General features: G+C 58.5%; 1 protein-coding gene across 1 annotated transcript; it reads right to left on the reverse strand.

Moving 5' to 3' along the window:
* Positions 1-1,684: 1,684 nt before the first annotated feature.
* On the reverse strand, positions 1,685-17,733 carry SYNGR3 (synaptogyrin 3). Its single transcript, XM_059484084.1, has 4 exons — positions 17,614-17,733; positions 9,492-9,732; positions 5,840-5,982; positions 1,685-3,558 (listed from the first exon to the last, which is right to left on the reverse strand). The coding sequence occupies exons 1-4, from the start codon at positions 17,710-17,712 to the stop codon at positions 3,349-3,351; spliced, it is 693 nt and encodes a 230-aa protein (XP_059340067.1). The 5' UTR covers positions 17,713-17,733; the 3' UTR covers positions 1,685-3,348.
* Positions 17,734-18,749: the final 1,016 nt, after the last annotated feature.

The following is an 18,749-nucleotide window of genomic DNA, read 5'->3' on the forward strand; positions in this document are numbered from 1 at the left end:
TTGGGGAGGGGTCTGAAATGCACGGCAGTGTTTATTGAGAGAAATTCCCATTGCATGGAACAGTGATGGCAATTCCCAGGGAACAGAGGGCAGAGCCAGGAGCCAGCGCTGTGCCAGGGAGGGACAGGACAGCCCTGGGAGGGCCTGATGGGCAGAGAACAAACAGCACTGCTGGGGGCCACTGGGTGTTTTGGCATGGACTGGTGGGAATCTCATCCCAAGAGCAGTGAGATCCCAAATGCTGCCCTGTAAAGGGAGGGCTTTGCTCTCAGGCTCCGCTCCAGCCCCTGACACACAGCAGGTAATGCAGGGGGAGGATGTTTTTTACTGAACATCACTAAAGCAAAGCTTCCACCTTTGCTAGGAACAGCTTGAAATGTTGGCAAAAACTCCAAACCTTTTAATATGCCTGAATGCACAGTGCACGATGGGGTTACCTCAGTGCTGAGGAACAGCGGTGCTGTGACAGAGCCTCCTGGAGCAAGAGGCTGGCTGGGGCAGAGTGCAGCTCCAGGAAGGGCAGAACGCTGGAATTCTGCTCTTCACACCCAAATTTAGAGCTAACACCGTGCAGAGGCTTTTGGGCTGGGCTGAGCACAGCTGAGCCCTCTGTGAGCTCTGGGGAGAACAGAGGGCTACAAACAGCCTGTGAGGATGGCAGAGCCCTGGCACGCTCAGCACAGTCCTGGCGCGCTTTTGGGACAATTCTGGGACAGCCCTGGCACCCTCCTAGGATGTGGCCCGGGTGCTTACAAGGGGGTGAGTGCTGCTGTTGCACAGCTGGCAGAAAAAGAGGAGAAAAGAGGAAAATTGATGTTCCAGATCCCTGAACCCCCAGCAGCCCAGGGTTACTGCAGCCATGGCTCTGGTTCTCCATCCACAGCCCCTTTGGGGTGTGTTTGGTGACAGCACTCCCTGCACACCCTGACGGGCACACCCAGGGCTGCCACCGGGCACGGTGACACCCAACACTGTGGGGACACTGTGGGGACACTGGGTGAAGGCTCCCACCACAGTCAGGGAGTTTGGGGCCGTCCCATCCTGCCTGGTGACACGGCCTTGGCACAGCCCATGGGACACCAGCCCGGTGCCATTCCCTGGAAAAACGCTCCAGCTGTGGCTCCTGCCTGTCCCAGTGCCACCCCAGCAGAGGTGCCACCCTGCCCTGCCTGGCACGGGCACTGTGGGTGCAGAGGAGCAGGGCTCGCCTCCCTCCAGGTGCCTGTTGAGTGCTGAGGCTGACAGGTTATTTATTCCATCTCTGCTTTAACCAGGGATCGGGTTATTTATTCCATCTCTGCTTTAATCCAGGAGCATCTCCTGTGCTGCCAGAAGCCCCCCAGCCCTTCCTCCTGCCCTGCCCAGCACAGCAAGGAAAAGGAAACCCTGGGAAGCTGAAACGAGCTTTGGGAAGCACCAGGAGCGGTGCTGGTGCCATCCCCGTGCCCCTGCTGCTGCTCCAGAGGCCACAGCGTGGTGGGATGTGCGTGTGGGGGCAAAGAAAGGCAATGCAGGCCTGGGGGGACATTCAGAGCGTGATATATTCAGCAGGGGGCACACGGGACGTGTCCCGCAGGCAGACACAGCTTTAGCTCTGTACGGTTACACGGAAACTCTGCAACGGTTATATCATAGTTAGAAAAAATACACTGTACCCAACGAACATTGTCTCACGTACAATCAATTTAAACATTTAAATTGATTATAATTTTGCTAAAATATTAACACAAGTACTGTTTGTGCTGCTAAAGTTTCAGTGTTCCCTCTAAGGAAAATATTGCTACAGTTCTACCGTACCCTGTATTAAAATCCTCGGGGTTTTTATTTTCTTTTCTTTCCCAGCAAATCTGACTCCACAAACCCACAAAGATCCCGGAATCCCTCGAGGCTGAGGCTGCTCTGGGCTGGGTGTTCATGGTCAGGCACCTGTGAGGGGCTGGGCACAGCCAGGACCTGGAGCCAAGGCAAGGAACGCCACGGGCAGTGACCTGGGCATGACCGGCTGTTAATTAGTGCATTTACCTGCTGCTCGTTAATGAGCGCTCTGATCCCAGCAGCAGGACGGCAGTGACCAGGCCCTGTGGCAGGGAGGGGACAGCACAGGGGTGGCTCTTGCTCCTCTCGAGGTCTCAAGGCAGTGGTGGCTCTGGAGGAGCCCCCAGGGATGGAGCTGCCACCCCCGGGCTGGGAATTCAGGTTTCAGCCCTTGGTGACACAGCCTGGAGCAGCTGCCACACGGGCAGGGAGAGCTGGCAATGGATGTTTGACACATTCCCTCCTTTCCTTTGCTCTTTGCAGCTGATCCCCCAGCCTGAGCCTCCCTCCTGGCTGCTTTTCACTGACTCTCCCCACACCAAACACAGCGTGAGCCCACACGGGGTGGATGGACTCCAATGGCCTGTGCTGCCTTCCCAGGTGCCTGCCTGAATAATCCCTCATTTCTGGAGGCTGCAGGGTGACACACGTGTCCCCACCTGGGTTCTGCTGCAGCTGGCAGATGGTGGCTGCTCCCAGAATAAAAATACAAGTCCAATATTGCTCCTAATGGCCCTGGATGTGGAGTCTGAGCCCCTCATCTCGGTCCTCACCTCTCCAGGGTGAGGATGCGACAGCGCTGCCAACCAAAAATTCCTTAGGAATTTACGAATTTCCCAATCCCCCACGAGGAAATGAACCACCAAGTGCCACATTCCCACTGATCACAGGCTATTCCCAGTTAGCAACCAGCTCCCGCTTGTTTCCATTTCAAACAGCAACTTTTTAAATCCTCCACCAGAACCTGCTGAAGCATAGAAGCCCTCTGGATACTGACCCCAACCCCGGCCTGCTGTGCCTCTAAACCAAGTTGGGAAACACCTGTTTGGATATTTGCTTTGTACAGCAAGTATATACAAAGGAAACAACACAGACAGCACTGATTTCCCCGTGGATTTGGCGCTTCCCTGGAACCTGGGCTGGGAGCTCCACACTGGGAGCAGCCAGGGCCAGCTCTACCCACCCTCCACGGCTTCTGTGTTAGCTCTGGAAGAACGAGATAAGAATTCCTCAGCTGCTGTTTGCTGAGAGGAAAAGGCATCCTGGGCTTTCCCAGCAGAGCTCGGAGGGGACATTTGGGACATTTCCTCCTCCTCCTCACGCACAGGTGTGCACTACCAACCTTCCTTCCTCCCGGCTTAGAGGGAACACTGCTCTTAGAAACCCTGGGACAGGTAAGACAAGAACCAATACCACTGTACAGAATTCACTGCACAACGAGCTAATAAAGGGACCCGGCACTGAGCGGCCACGGCAGGGGGACGGGGCTGGGGACAGCGGGGCGGGACAGCGGGGCGGCCCCGCCGCGGCCCCTCAGTAGGCTGGCACTTGGTAACCTTTGGGGTTGGCCTCTAAGCTCTCGCTGAAGGGCGGGCTCTGGTAGGTCTCGGAGCTCTCCACGCCGCTGCCGCCCGGGTAGCCGGGGTACGAGGCGCTGGGCTCGGCGCCGAACTGCTCGGTGGCGAACAGCGACATGTCCGTGCCCAGGCGGTACCGCTGCAGCGCCCGCAGCGCCAGCACCACCTGCGGCACCGCGACACACGGACGGAGGGACAGAGGGACAGGGAGGGACAGAGAGAGACAGGGAGGGACAGGGAGGGATAGAGGGACGGAGAGGGACAGAGAGGGACAGCGTCACACGGGGCAGGGCTGCGACCCCACTGCGCCCCAGAACACACCCCAGGACCCCGTGTCCCCCCAGCATCCCGTGTCTCACCAGCATCACCCCAGGACCCCGTGTCCCCCCAGGATCCCCCAAACCTCGCATCCCACCAGGACCCCAGGTCCTCCCAGGGTCCCCAAATCTCCAGGACCTCAAATCCCACCAGGACCCCATGTCACCCCAGGGCTCCCCAAACCCAGAACCTCGCATTCCCCAGGACCCCATGTCCTCCAAGGACCCCCCCAAACCCACAAGACCTCAAATCCCACCAGGACCCCAAATCCCCCCGGGACCCTACAGCCCTCCAGAGCCCACATTCCCCCATCACCCCATTCCCCCATCATCCCTAATCCCCCCAGCACCCCACATCCCCCATCACCCCAAATCCTCCCAGCATCCCGCATCCCCATCACCCCACATCGCCCATTCCCTGCAGAGCACCGAGCCCACGCAGCACCCCACATGCTGCCACCCCACCCTTGCTGTACCCCAGAGCCACCCCAGCCCCAAACCCCACGGGAACACTCCAGAGCTGTTTCTGTGGGGCAGGGGGACCCCCAGAGCTCTGCCCGGGCTGGGGGGCCCTGGCCGTGCACATCTGGCACAGCTGGCCCAAATAAACACATCTGCTGTGGGGAGGGGGAGCTGCCGAGAGCCAGCCCAGGAAAATAGGTCAGTTCTGCCGAGGCTCCTTCACCCCTTTCCAGGTTGCTGGAATTGAGGTTGGGAGATGTGGGCGGCAAAGCCGGGAGGGCCCCGAGCTCCTCTCCTTCCAGGAGGACTCATTAACAATTCAATTAGTTTGTAAATGACGTTCTGAGGAGGCTGAAAACGCCTGCAGAGGCCGGGAATGGCTTCCCAACCATCGGGATGGGACAGGGTGACAGCAGTGTCCCCATGGCCCTCCAGGGTGGGAGCAGATGCTGATGGGATGGGGAGCATCCCTGGCAGAGATGGGGAAGAGCTGGGATTAGAGGAGATTTATTGGGATAATCACAAAGCAGGGAGCAGCTAAACTGGGGAGAACTGGAGCGGGGCTTGTGCTGGAAAGCCTGCCCTGGCTTTGCCCCAGTTCCTTGGAGGCAATGTGGAATTAGGGCACATCCCGGGGCTCTGTGCCCTGGGGAAGCTGGGGATAACCCAGAGCCATCCCTGCCTCTGCACACACAGCTCTGGGCTGGGATCCCCCCGGTGCACACATCTCCGCTGAAATTCACCTGCCATTTTCCTGCTCTGTAGTGACTTCTATGAGATCCTTTGGTGTTTCCTCATAGCTGACCCTCATCTTTGCCAGACTGCTGTTCGGCCCTTTTCCAAACTGTTCATGGATATTTTGAACATAAGATTCCTGAGGACTTTGGTACCTTTGTTTGTTACAATTTCTCCTGGTTGATGCCAGACATGCTGGGATTTCCCTTTGTCTTTGAGAGGGCTCCCAGGTGATTGAACCAGAATTATGGTGTTCACCATGCATTGAGGTGCCATTGTGATGTTCTCTCTTCTTTATTCTGTTTTCCTATGTTCTGCCTTTCATGTTGTTTTTTGACTGCTGGTGAGAACCTCAGTGATGTTCTCATGGGTCTAGCTATGATAAACACCAAACATCTCTAGGTATTAGTAGCCAGCCAAGGGCTTGCTGTCATGTGTATAAAGTTAGGATTGCTCTGTCTGAGGTGCATGTGGGGTCCAGGTGAGCTTCTGGCTGGAGTCCCCCTGCCCAGGTGGAGCTGGAAATGGGATCAAGGGGGGTTCCTAAGCCCCTTCTCCAGGTGGACAGGCTGGTGTGGCCCAGGAGGAGCTGAGAGCTCCCAAATCCCCCAGGCACCCATGGAGCTGCTCAGTGCAGAGATCTGCTCAGGAGACTCCCTGCCTCCAAGGAGGCCCTGAAATGAAGGCAGCTCGTGCCTGGCCACACGTTTTCAACAGGAACAAAACCTCCCAGCCCCGGGAGAAAGGGAAGCCTGGGGTTCCCCAGGCAGAGGAGGCTGAGCCGAGCTCCCCAGGTTGGAAACCACCAGTTCCACGTGTGCAGGCTCCCCAGTGCAGCCCCTCTGCACCCACCAGGGATCACTTCTGCAAAGCCAGCCCGCCCCAGCACCTCGGGCAGGTTTCATTTCTGCCGTGGCCCCCCCAGCCCCTCACCCAGATGATGATGGAGAAGAAGGAGAAGGTGATGGCCGCCCGCGCCGCGTCCGCGCCCTGCGCGAAGCCGCGCGTCAGCGTCGTCCTCTGCCACTGGTTGGCCAGGAAGCAGAAGGCCACAAACCACAGGAAGGCCAGGAAACCTGCGGGGGAACACGTGCTTGGTGGAGATAATCAAAACTCTACAACTTTTGTGAAAGTTGTAAAGCTGGAATGTTTAGTACAGCGCTGGACGCGTGTGGGAATCGTTCCCCTAAAATGACCTAAAATGACGTGTACCTCTGGGGACTTCAGGTCCCTTTTTATCCCCCTCTCAGATACATGTGCATACAATTTCACAATAGGTTCATACATATTCATTTTTTACGAATTTCGTGTGACATTTGCCGCTAGTTCTTTATCAGAAAGAATTCCTAGGACAGCACATCCCCCCCGGACGCGTTGGAGAGGGACTTTGCACAAGGGCACTGAATAACAGGACAAGGGAGGGTGGATTTATATTGGATCTGGAGGAGAAATTCTGTCCTGTGAGGGTGGGGAGGCTCAGAGCAGCTGTGGCTGCCCCTGCGTCCCTGGCAGTGCCCAAGCCAGGCTGGACAGGGCTGGGAGCACCTGGGGCAGTGGGAGGTGTCCCTGGGACAGTGGGAGGTGTCCCTGCTATGGCAGGGGTGGGATGAGATGGATTTTAATGCCCCTCCCAACCCAAACCATTCTGTAATTCTGCGATTCCAGGACACGTGAGAGCTCTGCTCATCCCTGCAGAGAACCCCCCTGGGCCTGTGGGGCTGAGCAGGAGCACTCTGGTGATTATTTGATTATTCCTGCCTGGAAGCAAAGCTGGCTGAGCAAGATAGGGCTGCAGCTGCCCTAATTCCATCCCCAGCCACCAGCCCTGCCCAGTGCCAAGCAGCTCAGGGCACAGCCAAGGAAAAGCCAGGAGCACACAGGGCCAGCAGCAGGGGTGTGCTCCAGCTCTGCAGCACCTGGACCCTCCCATGGTGCTGCTTTCAGGGTCCCCATCATTGCTGATGTCCCAGATTCTGGGTGTCAGTGCACACATGGATGTTGGGAGTGCTGAGCTGCCCAGCAGCCCCCAAGGATCATCAACACAGCAGGGTCAGCAGCCAGGCTTTATTTCTCCTTTAAACCTCCCTTTATTCCCATTTATTCCCATTTCTCTTGCCAGTTTTCCCTAAACATGCCATAAAATGCCTGGGAGCATCCACACCAAGTGCTGGGGGTGCAGGGCTCAAGGCCTTAATTCAGAATTTGCCCCTCACTGCAGTTTCAGACACATTCCCTGTCTCCTCCTGCATGGCTGGGCCTGGGAATTCCCAACACCAGTTCTGGCCATGGAAGGAATCCTCCCCTCACAGGGAGTGAAGGTTTGGTTTCCTTTTCCAAATGACAGAACCTTCACCAAATGCAGCCAAGCCTGTCACCAAACCCACCCAAATCTCTGCATGAGCATTTTCACTTCCCTTCAGCACGGTGCCTGCTTGCCAGCACTAAAGGGCAGAGATTTACTGGGATTTTCTCCTCAAAGGTCACCCTGTAACTCAGGGATATTTTCTGTTCCTGCTGTTCCAGGGGGGCTTCGCCAGCAGCTCCTCCCTGCAATGGGAACCAGCCCCAAAACCTACATTTGTACCTCAGCCACTGCTCAGAATCACACTGGGGAAACTTTGGGAGTCAAAAACCCTGAGGTGAAACAAGAGCAGCTCCCAAAGGTTAATAATTCCCGCTGTGGGAGCAGCAGGAGATGGCTCAGGGACAGGGCTGGGACACGGGGGTGGCACAAGAGACTGGCACTGGTTATAGTCAGGGACAGAGCTGGGGACACAGGGCTGGCATAAAGGACATGGGGCTGGCACTGTTTAGGCTCAGGGACAAGCTCTGGGACACAGGGCTGGCACAAGGGACATGGGGCTGGCACTGGTTGTAGTCAGGGACAAGGCTGGGGACACAGAGCTGGCACTGGGGCTGGCACTGGTTGGGCTCAGCAATAAGGCTGGGGACACGGGGCTGGCATCAAGGACACGGGGATGGCACCGGTCAGGCTCAGGGACAGAGGGCTGGCACAAGGGACTGGCACTGGAGCTGGCACTGGTTTGTGGAGGGGAAGCTGTTCCTGTGTGAACCCCTGGACCCAGCGCAGCTCGTCCTCCCTGGCACCGCTCCCCTGCCCACCGTGCGTCCCCAGCGGCACCCCGGGCTGTCAGGGGTTAAAATGACATCACGCCCAGCCCGGAGCCAGCACGGCTGCGCTGGGAACTGCAGCTGCCACACCAATGCCTCTGCAGCACCGACCTTCCCTGCCCATGCTGGAGCCCCAGCACCTGCAGCAGGAGCGCTGGGCAGCCCTGCTGCCTTCCAGAAGCTTCTGTGCTGCGGGGACCGGCAGCCCTAGGCAGCAGCAGCAGCAGCACGGCCCCAGTGCCACGGGCAGGGATGGGGGCGCTGCCAGGGCAGGGATGGGTCGGACACGGCCAGCACTCCAGAACAGCAGCCAGCATAACCCATTTTGAGCCCCCAGTCCCTCCCAGTATAAACCAGTAACAGCAGCCAGGTGCGGGTGATGCTTGGACAGGAATTTTAGAACCCTCCGAGAGGGCTGAGCTGGCACCGTGGGTGAGGCTGAATGTGCAGCCCCAGCTCCTCTGCCTGCAGCACCCCGGGAAAGGAGGGCCAGGAAGCACCGCGGGAGATAATGATCAATTAAAGGAGATAATGATCAATTAAGGAGATAATGAGCATTTAGGGGTCTGCAGACGGAGTGCAAACAGCCGGGATGTGTTACCACCCTAATCGCGGCTGGAATCCTGCACACCCTGTCCATGGGAACAGCTGGAGCAGCAGCTGGAGGAGAAGGCTGCAAATGCTGCTTTCAGCGTGGCCCTGAGGCTGTGAGCCACCCAGAGCCACCAGCCAGACACTGCCCAGATGCATTTCAGGAATCAGTTCTTCCCTGGGAGGGTGGAACAGGCACAGGGTGCCCAGAGCAGCTCTGGCTGCCCCTGGATCCCTGGGAGGATTGGACATTGGAAGGGTTTAACTGGCTTTGGAGCACCCTGGTCTAGCGGAAGGTGGAGCTTTAATGTCCCTTCCCATGTCCCTTTAAAGGTGAGCTTTGATGTCCCTCCCAAAAAACCATTCCAGGATTCCAGGATTCCAGGCTGGTTCTCTCCTTTCTCCTCCCGGTGGATCCACCGCAGGGACAGAGGGACAGGAGGCAGGGTGTGAGAGCAGTGCCAGCCCCGTGGCTGGCAGGGAGCAGAGGCTGCCAGGGTGAGAGATTTCTTTCTCAAAACCCTCTAATTTTATAGATCCCAACATCCCCCTTCTGCTGGAATCCAGGATTTCAGGAAGGAGCTGTAAAATTCATCTAACAAGGGCTGGGTGCTCCAGCACCATGGAAATGAGCTTTGGAGCGGGAAGGGAAGGGAAGGGAAGGGAAGGGAAGGGAAGGGAAGGGAAGGGAAGGGAAGGGAAGGGAAGGGAAGGGAAGGGAAGGGAAGGGAAGGGAAGGGAAGGGAAGGGAAGGGAAGGGAAGGGAAGGGAAGGGAAGGGAAGGGAAGGGAAGGGAAGGGAAGGGAAGGGAAGGGAAGGGAAGGGAAGGGAAGGGAGACCCAAGCAGGACAGATCAGGGTACCTGAGAAGCCCAGGTCCAGCAGCACGGCCCGTTTGCGGTCCTTGACGCTGCTGATCTGCTGGAAGTGCAGGTCCAGCACGAAGAAGAAGATGCAGCCGAAGAAGGCGATGACGCCCACGGCGATGCCGTAGCTGCAGGCACTCTCATTCTCGTTGAAGATGCAGAGCAGCTCGGGGTGCTGGCTGTCCTTGTTCACGTAGCACTCGTTGACGATGGAGCCGAACACCACGATGGAGAAGATCTGCAGGAGCAGGCACAGAGCACAGCTGGCTGCTGGCACTGAACTCTGCTCCCCAACAGCAGTGACAATCCCATCCTCAAATCCCAGCCCTGACTCCATGGCAACGTGGCATTTGTCAGACACATCCCAAACGTGGCATTTGTCAGACACATCCCAAACGTGGCATTTGTCAGACACATCCCGGCTCTGCTCTGGTTGGTGGCTCCAGGCTGCACCTGGGTGTTCCATCCTGGAACCTCCTCCTGCCTTCCAATGCCCTGCTGGGCACAGTGGGGCAAGGCCCTGCTTCTCCAGACACGCTGGGGAGGGAAAGGATACCCACATCCCTGCAGGGGCTCTGTGCTGTGCTGCTCTCTGGGCCCCACAAAGCCCCTGGTGTCCCCAGGGACAGGGGACAGCTGAGCAGCTGAGCCAGGGAAGGGCTGGATGGCGGCTGGAGGGGACAGGGGACATGTGTGGGGAGGTGGCACATCTCCCTCACACTGGGAGCCTCTGATCTCATCCCTGCCAGCACCAGCAGCGCTGCTGCCTCCCTGCTGCTCCCAGGCATGCAGGGCAGAGATAGGAGGCTGTGCCTGCAGGGACAGCACAACCAGCACCAGTGTCACACAGGTGACACTGTGTGAAGCCCAGCTGGTGGCTCTCACAGTCACCTGTGTCACCTCCTGCAGCTCCCAGGGTGGCTGTGTCACAGAGCAGGGGGAATGGAGCAGAGCCCACAGTGGGCAAACCTCCCCCAGGGTCCAACCACCCTCTAACATAGCACTGGGACAGATCTGCTCCTCTTCCTCCTCTGGGAGTCCAGCCATGGCCTGGGGCCCTGTCCCACACCCATCCCTGGCCCAGGTCAGTCCTGAGCTCCAGCCACGAGTCAGGGGCCACCCACGTCACCCTGTGGCACCTCAGGGGCCACCCACGTCACCCTGTGGCACCTGCACCCTGCTCCTCCTGGTGCTGTGCTTGGGGAGCGCTTGGTGATTTATTAAAAATATGGCAGCATCATCATCATATCATCATCATCACCATCTTCATCCCCATCATCATGACCATCATCACCCTCATCATAATCATCACCATCACCATCATTGTCACCACCTTCATCCCCACCATCCTCATCCTCGTATCACCATCATCCCCACCATCACCATCCTCATCCTCCCCATCACCACCATCCCCACCCTCCTCATCCTCACCCAGGAGGGGCCGTGTGTAAGGCACAAACAGCAACAAACAGCCCTAATCGTTTTCCCAGGGCTTTGGCAGCAGCTGTAACATCGGCAGTTGTAAAAATCTGCTCATAAATAATGCAGAATTGTTATTTACCATCAGAAATAGCAGCAGCATGGATGGAGCAGGCCCTGGGAAGGAGTAATGTGATTCTGGAAAGCATGAATAATTGAGGAGCTCTGATTCCACACCATCACTGCTGGGGCAGGGCAGCAAACCTGAACTCAGCTGCTCTGAGAGGCTCCACTCATTCCCCCCAGGATTATCAGCCTGCTCCAGGCTTGTGGGGACCTGCTGCAGCCCAGAGCTCTGTGAGGAGGGGGAGCTCCCATAAATATCCCATAAACACAATTCAGGATGGCCCAGCACAGGTGTGGGGTGCCTGCACCAGCTTTGCACACCCGGGGCTCTCAATGGTGATTTTTTTTAAATTTTAAATGATGTTTTATCACTTAATTTCCAGTTCCAAAGGGTTTTGGAAAGCAGAGCATCCTTCCTGCTGCCAGACAAGCCAAGTGGCTCAAACCATGAGACACAAGCACATTTTAATGTACAAAACACAGCACAGGCAGCTTTTCCTTGGGAGGCCAAAGGAGCCACAAATTCCAAGTGCACACATTTGATAGAGGAGCTCAAACCATCAGCACTGCCTGGAATATTCCTGTCACAACGTGCCTTGCCATGGGTTACCTCTCCCTCACCCCAGGATTGTTATGTTATGGTTTTTCTTTAAAAACCCACTGGTGCTGGTGAAACGTTTTAATGAGAATAAATTTGGTGTTGTCTTTCTAAGTTTGGATGAAAAAGTGCTTTTATTTTAGGAAAACGTGGGTGGATGAAATAAATGTGGGCAGGGAAATAAACCCCCTGTGTTTTTTCTGAAGCTCCCACAGTACAAGAGCATTTCCCCATCACCTTCACAAACCACAGCGGCTCAGAGCCCCAAGCAGCTCATCAGAGACAGAAAGGGAAAACACAGGGTCAGATTTTCCACTGTGAGCGAGGCTTGGTGGCCTGAGCAGCATCTCAGAGGATTTGCCTTCACAGGACACTTCATTTTCCATCTGAACAACCCAACTCCACCAGCAGCAAATTCTGCTTTTCGTGGCTGAGCCGGTGCAAGTTTAAAAAGTGTGATTCTAAGCAAGAAGAGACATCTCTGCAGGCCAGGCAGCATTTCTGTGACACAGGGCAGTGGGACAGACAATGGGACAGGACAGTGGGACAGGACAGGGGGATAGAACAGTGGGACAGTGGGACAGGAAATGGGACAGACATTGGGACAGGACACTGGGACGGGACAGTGGGACAGGACAATAGGACAGTGACACAGGACAGTGACACAGGACAGTGGGACACTCTCTCTGCTCAGAGGGTGGGCAGGCCCTGGCACAGGGTGCCCAGAGCAGCTGTGGCTGCCCCTGGATCCCTGGCAGTGCCCAAGGCCAGGCTGGGCAGTGGGAGGTGTCCCTGCCATGGCAGGGGTGGCACTGGATGGGCTTTAAGGCTCCTTCCAGCCCAAACCGCTCCAGGATTCTGCTGGATCCATCAGAAGGAGCCCAGGGTGCCCGGGTGCAGACACCTCTCAGTGTGGATGGAGCTGGAGCTGTGCCTGCCCTCCCTCCAGCCCATTTTGCCATCTGGAGGATGCTGCTGCCCAGCCTGCCTGCCTTTCTCCTGGGGTTGTGCTCTGCAGATCCCCATTCCCCCTGAAGCTCCAGCAGCCTGCACCCCAGCACACAAACAGTTTTCTCCCTGTTGCTTTCAGCTGTGTGCAGCCCATCCCCTAACATGTGCTTCAGGAGATCCCTCAGCCTGAGCAGAGGCAGGCAAGGGAAGCAAGCAGCATCGGCACAGGGGAGCAGGAGCTGGGAGCTCCGGTGGGAGCTGTCAGCCATCTTAAGGTGAGCATTTCCCACTGCTCACGAGCTGCTCCGGCACTTGGGGCCTATAAAAAACACCAGCAGAAGGTGTGGGGTGGCAGGAGACTGCAGAGCCTGATTTTGGTTACACACACAGATCCTTGTCAGCATGGAGGAGATGGAATCCATGAGAACAGCCCAGAGCTCATCTCCCACCGGTGCAGAGAGCCAGGCCAAGCTCTGGAGATCCCTCAGTGCCCCCCAAACACCTCCTGAGATCCCTCAGTGCCCCCCAAACCCCTGAGATCCATCACTGCCCCCAAACACCTGGAGATCCCTTACTGCCCCCAAACCCCTCCTGAGATCCCTCACTGCCCCCCAAACACCTGGAGATCCCTCACTGCCCCCCAAACCCCTCCTGAGATCCCTCACTGCCCCCCAAACACCTGGAGATCCCTCACTGTCCCCCAAACCCCTCCTGCTCCGCTCCCTGCCCATCCCAGAGGGAAGGAGTCCCCACCAAATGGGAAAGGAAAACAATTCAGGTCAAATTAGCAGAGGCCAAATCCTGCTTAGCAGCGGGTGTTTCCCTAATTCCCTGTAAGCCCTGGGCAGTGCACGGGCCTGGCACGGATCCCCTGGCACAGATGGCCTGGCACAGATGCCCTGGCACGGATCCCCTGGCACGGGGGGCACTCAGCCCCTGCTCCCCCTGCAGTTTATCCTCACAGGGGTTTCCAGCACTGGTCTGCACCATTTTTGGGGGCTGTGAGACCAAAGCTCAGCTTTAGGCCCTGCAGATCTCCCACCATGGAGATGCCACCAAGAGAATGGGTTCTGCCACAGCAAGAGAAGGGCTGATGCTGCCTGTAATGGGTTTAGGGCCACCTCCACCAGGCTAACCAGCTTGGGAGGATGTCTGTTGATGGCCACATGACTGATTTTTCCTGAATTACTTTTTCTGATGTGGTAAGGGATGCTGGCTGAGACACGGCACTCATTCAAGGCTCCCAATCTCGCCCTGCAATCGGAGCACATGGCACAGCAGCAGGGCTTGAAACCAGAGATGGCAGAGCATGACAATTCAGAGCCATTCCAAGCTCAGATGCAGCAGAGCTCCCCCATAATTCCATTACCAAAATGTTGAGTTTAAGTTCTGCCTTTAATCCACAGCCTGCAGAAAGAGAAAATTAAGGCAGAAATCTGATGACCCTTCTGAAAAGTGGTCAGGACTGGAGTGTGAGGCTGCTCAGATCATGGTAATGGCTCTGAGCACTGCTGGGGCTCCTGGAGTGCCAGGGCAGCCTTGGGGCTCTTCCCTGAGAGCCCTGAGAGCTCAGGAGTCAGTGAAACCCCTGAGGAACCATCCAGAGCCCATCGCCTGCACCTCTGCTGAGCCCCAGGGAGGCTGGGATGGGATAATGGGATCCATGGGATGGGATAAAGGGATCCATGGGATGGGATAAAGGGATGGGATGGGATGGGATGGGATAAAGGGATGGGATGGGATGGGATGGGATAAAGGGATGGGATGGGATAATGGGATCCATGGGATGGGATAAAGGGATGGGATGGGATGGGATGGGATGGGTGAGTCAGGAGGATGAGGATGCGCTGTTGGGACCCAGCACTGAGCTTCTCCTGCTGCCCTGCATGGAATCACAGGAATCACCGAAAAAGTTTATTGCTGAAAATATTTTCCAAAAGTGCTTTTAAAAAGCAAAGCTAAGCCTGTGTTAAGCGAACAGTTGCCCTGGGGAGCTGAGTGGCCACTTGAAAGGCTGGCTGGCACGGGCAGGGACAGAGACAGGAGCTCATGGTTCTGCAGGCAGCCCTCGTGAATATCGACTCTGTTTGGCTGTGCAGAAAATGTCTCAAAAGGAAACCACAAGAGCGATCACATCTTCATCTGACAAACTGCATCAGACAGAGAGGGAACAGATGAATGAGGAACTGTTAAATGGTTCTTTCCAGCTTTTGATTTCGCAGCTCGAGGCAGGAGTGGTGTTTTTCCCCCTCAGATACTCAGAATTGCTCTCTCAGGGGGAGGCAGAAGCAGGAATCCCCTTTGGGCACCGCTGACATTTGGGGATTTCTGTGCTGGTCACTGTTCACCTGCCAGCCCCTCACATGTCTGCCAGCACAAGGCAGCCTCTGGAGCTCCAGAAAAGAGAACTGGACCTTCCTTTGGTGCTGGGAAGCCCCAGCAGTGGCCATCACCCACACCAGATGGGGTCACCCACCTCGGGCACTGGGGCTGGCCCCAATCCTGTGGGGTTTCTCCATCACCCCCACCTAACCCAGCCCATGCTGGCAGCCCTTCCTTCCCCAGGAGAGGCTGACCCCACACCCAGAGCAGGGCTGTGGGATCCAGCTGTGGGATCCTGCTGCTCAGGGTAACCAGGGCACTGAGCTGCATCGCCGGGGCACAGGAAGGAAAACCACGTGAGAAATCCCACCCCAAAGCTGCCCTGAGCCCAGCAAACACCCACCGTGGCTGCTCTGTGCAGCTCGTCCCCCTGGGAGGGCAGGCAGGGAGCCCTGGCAAGGTCTGGCAATCAGGGATGGCACCTGGGCATCGGCTCCAGCTCCTGCCCTGCCTCCAGCACGGTGCCACCACGTGCCACAGCGCTGCCACCCGCCCAGGACAGCGGCAGGAAGGCAGCAGGGACCCCAGCAAAGCTTTGGGTGTCTCTCCCACCCAGTTTCTCTGTGCTGGCACGGGTTTGGGCTGGCACAGGGCACAGCAGCAGCAGGGCTGTGCTGAGAGTGCAGCCCCAGCTCACACTGGGCAGGATCACAGATGCTGAACTGGTTTTACACACGGGAAACTGGGCTGGGACACCAAACTGGGGCTCTGAACCCTCAGGCTGGATAAACCCTGACCCTGATAAACCCTCCCCCAGCCCACTGCAAAGGGCAAAACCTCCCTTTTTGCTCCATGGGCTTTGGCCAGCTCTGAACGCTGCAAACGCTTCTGGGATGGCAGCATGGCAGCGTGCTCATCCCAGTTTGTGCACACTGCTGGCCCTGCACCTGTTTGGAGTTAAGCTGGTGCATTTCTGTGGCTGTGAGCACTCGTTTGTCACTGATTTCCTGGGAGCACAGAGCCAGGAAAGTGGTGATGGGATTCAGTCCTTCACCCCTCAATAAACCACTGAGTATATACAGGAATATCTCCTAAACTGGGGTTTTTATTTTGTACCTACATTCCATACTCTGGTCCTGCTTCCCAGCAGTGTCCAACCCCCTCCATCCAACAAGGACGGGGAGCCCTCTGGATGCAGGGTGACACATTTATTTTAGGATTTTAGGGGGGGCTGAGCTCACCAGACTGATTTAACTGTACCCAAACCCTACAGCACTGCCAGCAAGGAGGATCCAGACCAAGTTTTCTTCTAGGAAACAACTTCTACCCTGCGCCTCAACCCTGCCCAAAATGCCCTAAGACCCACACCAAGATCCACACCCCATCCATGGATCTGGATGCCCCAGATCCATCCCTGGCCCCGTTTTCCCCCATCAGTGGAGCTGTGGGCCTCCTCCAAGGCCTGGGAAGGACAGCAGCTCCCATCAGGCTCACACTGCAGCGTGTGGTTCGGCTCTGAGCATGTGACTGCAGCTGGAATCGCTCATGTGCTGCTGCTGGGGCCTCTCCCAGGGCAGCCCAGGCCGCAGAGCCCCTCGGTGCCTGGTGGAACAGGGGCAGCTGGGCATGGCTGCACCTCCCAGCACGGCTTGCTGAGCCCCCTGCCTCGGTGACACGGTGACACAGGGCCAGCACAGGTGTGACATGGGCGAGGACGAGCCCCAGGCTCAGCCACAGCCCCCAGCCAAGCGCTGGAGCCAGGTGAGAGCCGGGCAGATGGCACATCCTTCCCACAGCGGGGTTTTTGGGAAGGACCTGGCATTCCTGACCTGCCAAGGCCCTGCACACCTGCAGATCTCAGCAAAAGCCAGGCTGGGGGAGGCAAATCGGGGGCTGTGCTGAGCCCTGGGCATCGGGGCACCACGGCCCCGGGGGCACCCTGGGCAGGGACCAGCACAGCCTTCCCTCAGCCCTGCACTGCCCATTCCACCTCCTGCTCACACCGGGAATTCACAGATGGGAGCGTCCAACGAACACGACATCCTCTGGGCAGCACGGGGGAGCTGGGCAGGGCCGGCTCCCGGATTTCTGTCACACACACGCACGCACGGAGCGTGGAAGGCAGGAAAATGTCCTCTGCCTGCGGCTCCGAGCCGCATCCTCCGGCACCGCACGGCAGCGGGGGAGCGGCGCATCCCGGCCCCGTTCCCGGGGAAACTCCGTGCCCGCGGGGCCGGGCAGCGCCCGCCGCACCGGCACCGCCACCGGCACCGCCACCGGCACCGGGAGCGCACCGAGCGCCGGCAGCGGCACCGGGAGCGGCACCGGCAGCGCACCGAGAACCGGCACCGGGAGCGCACCGAGCGCCGGCAGCGGCACCGGCAGCGCACCGAGAACCGGCACCGGCAGCGCCCGCCGCACCGGCACCGTACCGGCACGGGCAGCTCACCGAGCACCGGCAGCGACACCACACCGGCGCCGCACCAAGCACCGGGAACGATGCACCGGCTGCGATGCACCTGAGCTGCCCATGGCCCCGGCAGTGCCCATCACCCGGAGACTGCCATCATCCAGGCACTGCCATCACCCGGGCACTGCCATCACCCGGGCACTGCCCGCCGCACCGGGCGCTGTCCCCGCACCGGGCGCTGTCCCCGCACCGCCGCTGCCCATCCCCGCGCTCCCGCGGCCGTTCGGCCTTACCCAGGTGGTGACCCGGAGCAGGGTCTGCGGCTGCTTGAGGAAATCCACGGGGTCGATGGCCGCCCCCGCCCGGCCCGCTCCGAAGGACGCTCCTTCCATCTTCCCCCGCTCCGCGCCCAGCCGAGCCCCGCCGCGCGCGCCCCGCGCCGGCCGCGCGCCCGCCCGCCCCCCCCGCGCCCCTCCCTCGTGGGCTCGTCCGCAGCGCCGCGTGCGGGCGGCGGGAGGAACCACCCGTGGGGTGAGGGGGGGGGACAGGGGCACGGGCAGGTGCGCGCGGCCGGCGCGGGGCGCGCTCCCGGCGCTGAGAGCCCGAGCTGAGCCCCCGACACCGGGATGGGGCTGTGGGCACTGTGACAGTGAGACAGGCACTGTCACTGAGCTGTGGGCACGGGAGAGGTGACGCTGTGACAGCCACTGTCACCAGGATGGGGCTGTGGGCACTGTGACACTGTGACAGGCACTGTCATCAGGCTGTGGACACAGGCACTGTGCCAGTGGGACAGGCACTCTCACCGAGCTGTGGGCATGGGAGAGGTGACACTGTGACAGCCACTCACTGGGATGTGGGCACGGGCACTGTGACAGTGGGACAGGCACTGTCACCCAGCTGTGGGCACTGTGACACTGTGACAGCCGCTGTCACCCAGCTGCGGGCACGGGCACTGTGACAGTGGGACAGGCACTGTCACTGGGATGTGGGCATGGGCACTGTGACAGTGAGACAGGCACTGTCACCCAGCTGAGGGCATTGCCACCATGGCACAGCTGTGCCAGTGTCACTGTGCTGTGGCCACGGTCGCCATGCTGTGGCCGTGTCACTGTGCCATGGCTGGGGACACCACGGAGCAGCCAGGACACCTTGCCACTGCCAGGGTCACTGTGCTGTTCCAAGAATTACCATCCTAGGTCATGGTGCTGCTTTTGGGGATAGCAGGGGTGGGGTGTCCTTGCCCGGGTCACCATGGCACGCCAGTGTCACCAGGCAATGGCAAGGGCTCCCTGTGAGCAGCTGGGCTGTTGGCAGGAGGGCAATGCCATGGCCTAGAGCACAGGGAGGTCACCACGCTGCACAGCTCACCTCTGCTGTGGGCACTGACCCTAAAATAAATCCCTTCTGTGTCCAGACCCCCAGAAAG

Source organism: Ammospiza nelsoni, chromosome 17 (assembly GCF_027579445.1).
Source record: "Ammospiza nelsoni isolate bAmmNel1 chromosome 17, bAmmNel1.pri, whole genome shotgun sequence".
In the NCBI taxonomy this organism is placed as follows: Eukaryota; Metazoa; Chordata; class Aves; order Passeriformes; family Passerellidae; genus Ammospiza; species Ammospiza nelsoni.

Coding starts and splice junctions, on each gene's coding strand:
- SYNGR3 (XM_059484084.1), bottom strand. CDS start 17,712: ATGGAAGGAGCGTCCTTCGGAGCGGGCCGGGCGGGGGCGGCCATCGAC. Junction 9,733..17,613: donor TGCTCCGGGTCACCACCTGG/GTAAGGCCGAAC, acceptor CTGCTCCTGCAG/ATCTTCTCCATCGTGGTGTT. Junction 5,983..9,491: donor GCTGGACCTGGGCTTCTCAG/GTACCCTGATCT, acceptor GTTCCCCCGCAG/GTTTCCTGGCCTTCCTGTGG.